Below are 8,582 nucleotides of genomic sequence, written 5' to 3'. Positions count from 1 at the left end.
GGTGCAGGCTATGTAGTCTAGACTACCAGAGAAATCTCATAATTTGCTGCTCAATACAACTGGAGAACTGTGCACCTTACAGATGTATGTCCCCTGTTCCACCCAATTACTCGCTGCACCACTTACCCTACCCTACTGGAGCGCCACAAGTTTATCAGTTTGTTCATAATGGTCACGTGTTTACCCTCTTTAAATAAAGGCGTTACCTTCAGTTACCTTACCTTACTTACGATAAACTGTACTCTGGGTTGTTAAAAACAGCTAGCTAGCCCTGTTGGCTTTCTTCTGCAGTAGTTTATCACATGCTTTCTTTTTTATTTTGTTATCAAAGGTCAGCAGATTGATGGCCCACAAAATGGCCCTGCTCCACAACCATGGGATATTCTTGCTCAGCCAAGTCAGCTATTTACACCACAAGAGGCGCGTATTGAAGTTCCACACACAGCTTCTGTTAAGGTATCATACTGACTGTATACAATGTACATGCAGTCAACCTTCTATTTCAGATTTGGAAGATGAACTAGTTTGGTTTGACTCAATAGAGAGGAGAACTGTGACGTAACGTTACCATGGTAGCAAAATTGGATTGACTCAATTGCAGAGTAGAAAGCAAAGTGTGTGTGTGTTTTTTTGATGGATCGCTTTAAGTCTGAAGAAAGAATACCTCCTAAATTCCCCAATTTACGCGGGTCCGGGCAAATTTTTGAATGAACAAGAACTTACACGATCCGCTTTTCGTTTACAGTACGGAACCCAAGGAACCGTGCAAGTTTTTGAACGGCGACGTTTCTGGGAAACTCCCACTTAGCCCTCCCCTAAGTCTACATCAACACTTACTTCTCACTTGGGGGAAAATGTTGCCATAGGGGAGGGGTAAGTGGGCAGTTTCCCAGAAACGTCTTATGATCCTAAACAGCACTGCAATCTGTAACAGAATTTGGACGGTTCCGTGTTGACTGGTTGCTCAGGTAAAAACGTCGTCCGTTCAAAAATTTGCCCAGATCCGTGTAAAAACCCCAGCATTCCCGAGAGAGATGCCTCAGTCTATAATATTATCGCTAATTGTAGTTTGCGATTTTCTCCTGAAAGTAGGAAATGTTGACTTCATTTTTGAGTCTAACATTTCTTTACTTTTTCTTTTTTTCTTCTTCTTGTTTTTTTTTGCAGCCATGTCATGAGTGTATGGCTATAGGTTACAAGCGCTGCTACAAGTGTTACGGTCGAGGAAGGGTAAGGATCACAGACAGTTTTTCACATTAGTTGCTGCCGCAAGAAAAACTTGAAAAGATGAGGTTATCGTGAGTTTTCCCCTTTGCTTGCTCGTAACATATACTTGCCTGTGCGACAATCCTGCTAATAACTGCTTGCAGTCGATAAATACAATCAATTCTGTTCATAACATTACTATACCTTCTTGTTTTTCTTGACACAAGAATCAGGAATTATGCTGTAAAATTTTAGCATAAACGAAAAAAAAAAGAACGATATCATTTGTTGCACAAGGGCGACAGACAATAAACACGTGAAATACGAAAACTGGAAGTCCAAATTTACTTGAGTGTCAACAGGGTACCCAACAACGCGATAACTAAATAGACCTCTTAGGGCCCATTATGGTTGCCGGGCTGCATTTATTGAAAGGAAATTTTTTGCATTAAAATAAGGATCACGATAGTACTAAGTATTATCAACCAAAAAGTACGTTGGGATTGACATTTACGAAAAAATGTTTCCCCTTACTCAGTTAAAACGCGATTTTCTGAATTGGGTCACGTTGTATTGCATGTGTCCTGGTGACGTCATAATCAGAACGACTTGACCGGTCACTTAGGAATCACAATTCGAATTTTGTTAAATATGGATGAAATCGAGTGTTTGCCTATATCTTATAGGTCCGTTGCACGTGGTGTCACGGTTCAGGTCACCGCACGGAATACAGGGACGGTCATCATCATCGCACGTGTTGCACGTGGTGTCACGGATCAGGAAGAAGAACGTAAGTACCATGAGCTAACCATGTACAGTTCAACCTCTTCACGATGGCCACCTTCGGGACAGAAGAAACCCGAGGGGGGGGTACTCCCTTACAAGAGGCTAATAGGGATATGCCACTGGATGGGGTCGCATTTTCACGACTGGATTGACTATAATGGGGTCGCATTTTCAATAGATTTACTACTAGAATGGGGTCGCACATTTTCGGATTGTGGGGGTAAGTAGGGATTCAAAATGGGAAGATTCTCGGTTAAAAAATCAGAAAGTTGTTGTTTATTAAATTTAACAATAAGCTCGCATTGACCGCATAACATTCCGCCGCATGAAACCACATTGATAGAAAGTGACTAAGTTGTGATCGCGAAAATTACATTTTCCAAAAAGTGACTAAGATGGGGTCTATGATGGGCCAAAAAATAGACTATAATGGGGTAGGGGCTCTGAGAGGCCAGCGGCACATACCCAGCAAACATTAACCCAAGTATTCCCCCCCCCCCCCGCCTTCGCCGGAGAAGAAATTGGCCGTTGTAAAGAGGTGGTCGTTGTAGAGAAATTTAAGAAAGAGTCAATGTATGGATTTTTTGTCCGGGGGGGGACGAAAAAAGTGGCCGTTGTAGAGAGGTGGTCTTAAGCGGAGGTTCGACTGTAATCCACGTCAGTGTTGGATTCTGGACTTCACGCTGTGGATTCCGGATTTGAGGTACTGAATTTCGGATTCTTTGTTACTGGAACTTGGATTCGGGATTCCAATCGTTTGCGGGGTTCCGAATTCCTTGAATTTAATTCTGGATTCTTAAGCCCCGATTCTGGATTCCATAAGCAAAAATTTCGCGGATTCCGGATTCCAAATTATCAGTTCAAAATCACAAAAATAAAATAAAATAACTAAATAGAGGGAAAAAAAGTTCTCTGCAGTGTTTTCACATGACTTCAAGGCGGCCATATTAGTGTCCCAAAACAATGAAACGGCGGCCATGTTGGAGTCCCAAACCAGTCCTGTGGGAGTTGAACTCTTTTATTATGCAAAGACTTTCTTTTATTCCAAAAAATTTGCATAGATGCTGGCCACGTGAGTGAAAACGCTCTACATGAACGAGTCGACCTTCGTTATTCGATTTTGTTCGATTTGGTTAAATGTGGGAATAAGTACCTGATTTTTACCTTTTTTGTTTGCTTGCTTTGTAGCTGTAATACTTGTCATGGCCATGGCCGGGTGATGTGTTGGACTTGTCAAGGACAAGGTCACCTAAAGATGTATATTCAACTGACTGTCAAATGGTAAGTAACGTCTCGTCTTGATCTTAGCCTCGTGCAAAATAATCTGGAGAAATTTGAAAATACATCTCTTTACCTTCCGTTTCGTCTACCTTCCATACAAAACGGCGGTTCCTTCACCGAAGTTGGTCTCCAGAGAACAGAAATTTGGAAACGGTCGGTGAGATGGCAAGTGTGGACCATGCTTGTTCCCAGGGTTCCCTCTCTTCCTCCAAGAGAGGATCATGGGAACGATGTTAGGTGTGGACGGCTGACAACAGAACTAACAGTGGCAACCAGACCTTGGGCTCAAGTGAATGATTTGCGCATGCTCTATTGGCTTCTAAACACTGCGACAGGGTCACGTTTTCAAACTGGGTTAGTGTGATGCGAAATCGATAGCGCGGCCGGAAAATAAATCAATTTTTTGCGAACCAAGCTAACGATAGAGGGTGACACTTAACAGTTCCAAGAGCCGACGAACCTGTGGCCCTCTATTAGCTTCTAACTAAATGGTCATGGGGACACTGTAAATATCGAATTTTCTGCAATGTTAGTTTTTTGAGGAAAGGATAAAAGCAGAGTATGCGGATAAAAACTTTTCTAGATCGGATCAAGGAAGGAGACAAACAGCAAACTCAACCCTTACATAGCGTCAAGGATCTTTAGGTTTCTATCTACCGTTAGAATCACCTTGTACAGCATGATAAGCAAGAGAATGGCAAAGTGTTTATTGACTTCTTACTATAAGCTGTAGTTTTAGTTTGAATCACACACTTCGGTTAAAACTCTATCCAAGTGTAAACACAGGAATTCATCACATAATGGCTATCATTTGAATGAGAGTTTCACCTTAAAATCTCATTAAAAGACTCAAAAAGCTGTAGGAATAGTTATAGAGATGAAAGCGAAAACTAGTTCTCTGAGTCGGTACACCGGAACCTCGATAATTTTATAACGAACCTTTTCTGACGAAAACCTCGGTATAACGAACCTCTTCTGACGAAAACCTCGGTATAACGAACCCCTTCAGACGAAAACCTCGCTATAACGAGTCTCTTCTGACGAAAACCTCGATATAACGAACCTCTTCTGACGAAAACCTCGGTATAACGAACCTCTTCTGACGAAAACCTCGGTATAACGAACCTCTTCTGACGAAAACCTCGGTATAACGAACCCCTTCAGACGAAAACCTCGGTATAACGAACCTCTTCTGACGAAAACCTCGATATAACGAACCTCTTCTGACGAAAACCTCGGTATAACGAACCCCTTCAGACGAAAACCTCGGTATAACGAACCTCTTCTGACGAAAACCTTGATATAACGAACCTCTTCTGACGAAAACCTCGGCATAACGAACCTCTTCTGACGAAAACCTCGATATAACGAACCTCTTCTGACGAAAACCTCGATATAACGAACCTTTTCTGACGAAAACCTCGGTATAACGAACCTCTTCTGACGAAAACCTTGGTATAACGAACCTCTTCTGACGAAAACCTTGGTATAACGAACCTCTTCTGACGAAAACCTTGGTATAACGAACCTCTTCTGACGAAAACCTTGGTATAACGAGCCTCTTCTGACGAAAACCTTGGTATAACGAACCTCTTCTGACGAAAACCTCGGTATAACGAACGATTGTCTTTACCCCATAATAGAAAAATATGAAAAAGTACCTCGATATAACGAAACCACGTTATAGCGAACATATTTTGCCAGTCCCTTGGCCGTTCGTTATATCGAGTTTCCACTGTATGTTGCCTCAATGATCATGCAAGATCATAAACAAATGGTTAATAGGATTTTTGACTTTTTCAGGGAATGTCACATTAACAACCACGTTACAGAGAGAACAGACCTGCCAGATCATCTCATAGTGGGATCACAAGGAACGGAAATTTTTACTCAAGAATTTCCAAGGGTAACAGCCAGTTTTTGCATGCTTTTGTGTTCGGGTAGCCTCAGAAGAATGGAAGTGTTTTATACCGTTAAATGTAATTTAAGGTAGTTAAAGACCAGGAGCAAGACTGTTGTCAGCAGCGTTCCAGGTTGTGTAGTGCTTTATAGCGTTTGGTAGCATTCGTGTTGGTGTTGAAGCACTGGGGCGGGCCCTTGTTCAACCGTATCCGCGGTCAGCGCATGCATTGCTTCCAATTGTGCTTGCCGGTTTACTTGCGAGTGCTTTAGGGCGCGATCCATTCGACCAAAATTTCCGGAAATTTCGGTCCAAAGCTCAATGGATCGGTTCAACCCAACCGGAAAAGTTTCGAAAAAACTCATCAATCTTTTGAGGTGGACCACTTTTCCCGGTCGGAATTTTGGTTAAATGGATCGTGTCCTTAGTCACGGTCGGGGGCTCGGTTTGGGCAGACCACTCGGGTTTTCTATCGCCTTGCCAACGGGATTGTGATTTGGGGAAAATGGTTGTTGTCCCCAGTCCCCTTTGGCACCTCACTTCCACTCGCAACTTGGGCGTGAACCCTCGTTTTCGCTTGCTACCACTCAGTAAGAAAGACTGCTTTCTTCTTTTCTGAGCTTGTCAAAATTATAACTTCTTCACTGATTAGTAAGTGCCATATTACTTTTCTTCTCGGTCACTCAGTGAAAGGCTATCCATGCTTTGCCACCACAGCTATCCACAAAAGTATGGCAGGAAAAAATTATGTCGCTCAAGAATTTTGTATCGATGACTGATCATTTCAATTTCATCCTGCTTGCCGACGTCGTATTTTTTTTCTTTGTAGGTTTATCCAATCACAACGTTCCATGACCCGGATGTTAATCGCGGTTCCCAAGCCCTCGTTGATGCTCATTCCCGTAACTGGCCTACCAAACGAATCCTTATGCAGGTCAGTAAGAAAACTGTCAGGTAACTACAGGTCTCCACTTTAGAAACGAGAAGAAAGCTGTGCTGAGTTAATTTTTACAAAGACTTCTGAGAAAGTAGTCTTTTGTCTCGTCACGCAACGTTCCCTTCTGGGACGATTATTGGGGACAGAGGAAAAATTGGCCATTAACTGACTGGCGCTTCCCCAGTGACGATCCGAGAGGTCTTTGTGAAAATTAACTCGGTGTAGTTTACTTCTCGTTTCTAAACTGGTGAATGTCTTTCCAGCTTATACAGTGGAACTGCTATTTCACGGCCGCTCTTACTTGGGGATGGGAAAACTGTTAGTTCTGTTCAAAGGCAATCCAGTACTTTCCTTACAAATAATTTCCTACTACTCTCACGTTTCAAAATGGCGCGTGACAGGGCGTGGTACCCAGGCGGTGAAGAGAAAACCATTCTGTGCCGTTACCTAGGCACTGATACTCTGTCACCAAGTGCGACCGAGTCATAGTGTGAGCCTATACCTGTATGGATTAATGAAAATGAAATTTATTTGTTGATTTATTTCAGCGTCACACGTTACGAGCTGTGCCAGTATCTGAAGTGAAGTATGAGTGGAAAGATAAAAACACTCGTTTCTGGGTGTATGGGTTGGATCACAGAGTGCACGCCCCAGACTACCCCCAACAGTGCTGTTGTGGTTGCACTATAATCTAGAGTAGTCAAAGAATAATGTATAGCATCGGTCAGTTTTTTTGTGCAATCCAGACTAATCGCTGGGCGTTTGCGTTTTGGGCTAGCCTTGGACCAGGTTTTTTGGTCCGGAAGAGGGGCAGAAAATCGATAAGCGAAGCGAGTAGAGCGAGGGACTTCTCCTCTTCTTCCCCTACTCCCTCCCCCCCCCCCCCCCCCCCCCATCACCCTTGGCTGTCTGCTCGCCATTTTAAATGAAGAGCCTGTGAATAGGTTCGCTTTGTCAAAGGAGGGGATGTGGGGAAGGGGAGGAAAAAGCCAAATACCCCTGGGGTACAACATGTTAACGTTTATTTTAATCCTAATAGTAGCTAAAAAAAAAAATAATTAATTAACAATCAATTCGCTCTTCTTCCTAAGAAATGAACATTCAGGCAAATGTTCTGCCAAAGTGATATCATATATTTGAATGGCAACACCAAAAGATTTCGTCTAGCCTGCGTGGCAGACGTTAAAAGGGGAAGAGGTTATCTCTGCATAATCTGGTCTTGAGTTAAGGGTTTACCGTAAAATTCCGAAAATAAGCCCCTCCATAGGGCGAAGGTTGTCTCCAAGGGTTTATATGTTTCCATTTGCAACGAGGTCGACCGCAGACTTTAATACGTTTCTTTTTAGACGGCACTGAATTGTTTTTCCGAAACCAAAGCCGTACATTTTGTTAGATACCGCGCTTTTAATTTATTATATTTCTCGCCCTAGGATGATGACATGATTGCGTGAAAATTGACGCCTCTATCATATTAGATGCGAAATACGATCAGAGATTAATGGGATAGCAGATCCAGCTGAAAAAGCTGTCTTTTACTCAGCTATCTCAGCTAGATACTGAGGGGGTTTTTTGGTTGCTAAGATAGTGCGGCTCGGTTGTTCACTCCTCCCTCCTACTCTTTTATTAACGCCACGGTTCGAATACCGGTTACCCGTTCACACTGCGACGAAGAGTTGCACAGAAACCAATCCGATATGAGACGATCGACTTTCTAGATCGGTGCTGCTTTAATTGAAAGTGGCAAGATTGCTTGGATTAACGATGAAATTCTAGTTTTGATAAATACATCCCTGGGTGTCAAAAATTGGTTTGAACACGGTTTTGTTTTACTGCGTCATTTGGCTGCCAAGAGACCCGTGACATGGTTGTGGGTCACTACCATGGTACTCTTTGAAAATATAATGGAATGAGTTTTTGAAGCCTTTATGCTTCTTATGACGTTGTATGGCGAAACAAGGTCAAATGGTTTTCATCAAACTTCTGCTCGAAAGTTGGCTTTTCTTGCTTGAAAACCGATTTACCTAGCGGGATAATTTGATGACAGAATCAGAAACTTGCCTTAAAATATGTGAAAAACGACCTAGAATAGAAAAATGTTTAGCGCCTCTGAGGGAGTAGTGGTTTGTTAATCAAAGACTGACTATTTCAGTTCAAAGAGAAGTAGTTTTAAAATGGTTTAAGGCATCGAAGAGATCAGCAATCACAGTAAACATCTCGTTTTCTTCAGGTTTAATACAACATTACTTATCTGAAGGTAACATCAGAAACTAAACATTGTATCGTGCAACGTGTTGGGATCAAGTAGAAGCAGTTCAACAAGCCTACCTATAAGTCGCCCCATGTAAGGCAATCCAAGATAGCCTGGCATTCTGGATTCCACGTCACGGATTCCGGATTCCGGGTATTCGATTCCAGGTACTCGATTCCAGTCTTTGCCAGTAGAACTTGGATTCTCACGTCCAATAACTAGTG

At 42.6% G+C, this 8,582-nt stretch overlaps 1 protein-coding gene across 2 annotated transcripts in view; it reads left to right on the top strand.

The window, feature by feature from the left end:
• LOC140923150 (protein SSUH2 homolog) overlaps positions 1 to 6,926 on the top strand; it is a 54,353-nt gene extending 47,427 nt beyond the window's left edge. For both annotated transcript variants that reach the window (XM_073373226.1, XM_073373225.1), the window contains exons 8-14: positions 332 to 456; positions 1,168 to 1,230; positions 1,893 to 1,996; positions 3,181 to 3,273; positions 5,077 to 5,179; positions 6,003 to 6,107; positions 6,659 to 6,926. In XM_073373226.1, the coding sequence (XP_073229327.1) occupies positions 332 to 456; positions 1,168 to 1,230; positions 1,893 to 1,996; positions 3,181 to 3,273; positions 5,077 to 5,179; positions 6,003 to 6,107; positions 6,659 to 6,805 (740 nt within the window). In that variant the 3' untranslated portion in view covers positions 6,806 to 6,926. The remainder of the gene's footprint in view (positions 1 to 331; positions 457 to 1,167; positions 1,231 to 1,892; positions 1,997 to 3,180; positions 3,274 to 5,076; positions 5,180 to 6,002; positions 6,108 to 6,658) is intronic.
• The last annotated feature ends 1,656 nt before the right edge of the window (positions 6,927 to 8,582 follow it).

This window comes from Porites lutea, chromosome 13, assembly GCF_958299795.1.
Source record: "Porites lutea chromosome 13, jaPorLute2.1, whole genome shotgun sequence".
In the NCBI taxonomy this organism is placed as follows: Eukaryota; Metazoa; Cnidaria; class Anthozoa; order Scleractinia; family Poritidae; genus Porites; species Porites lutea.
Note: the sequence above shows the minus strand (reverse complement) of the source record. Positions and strands in the feature narration are given on the sequence as shown.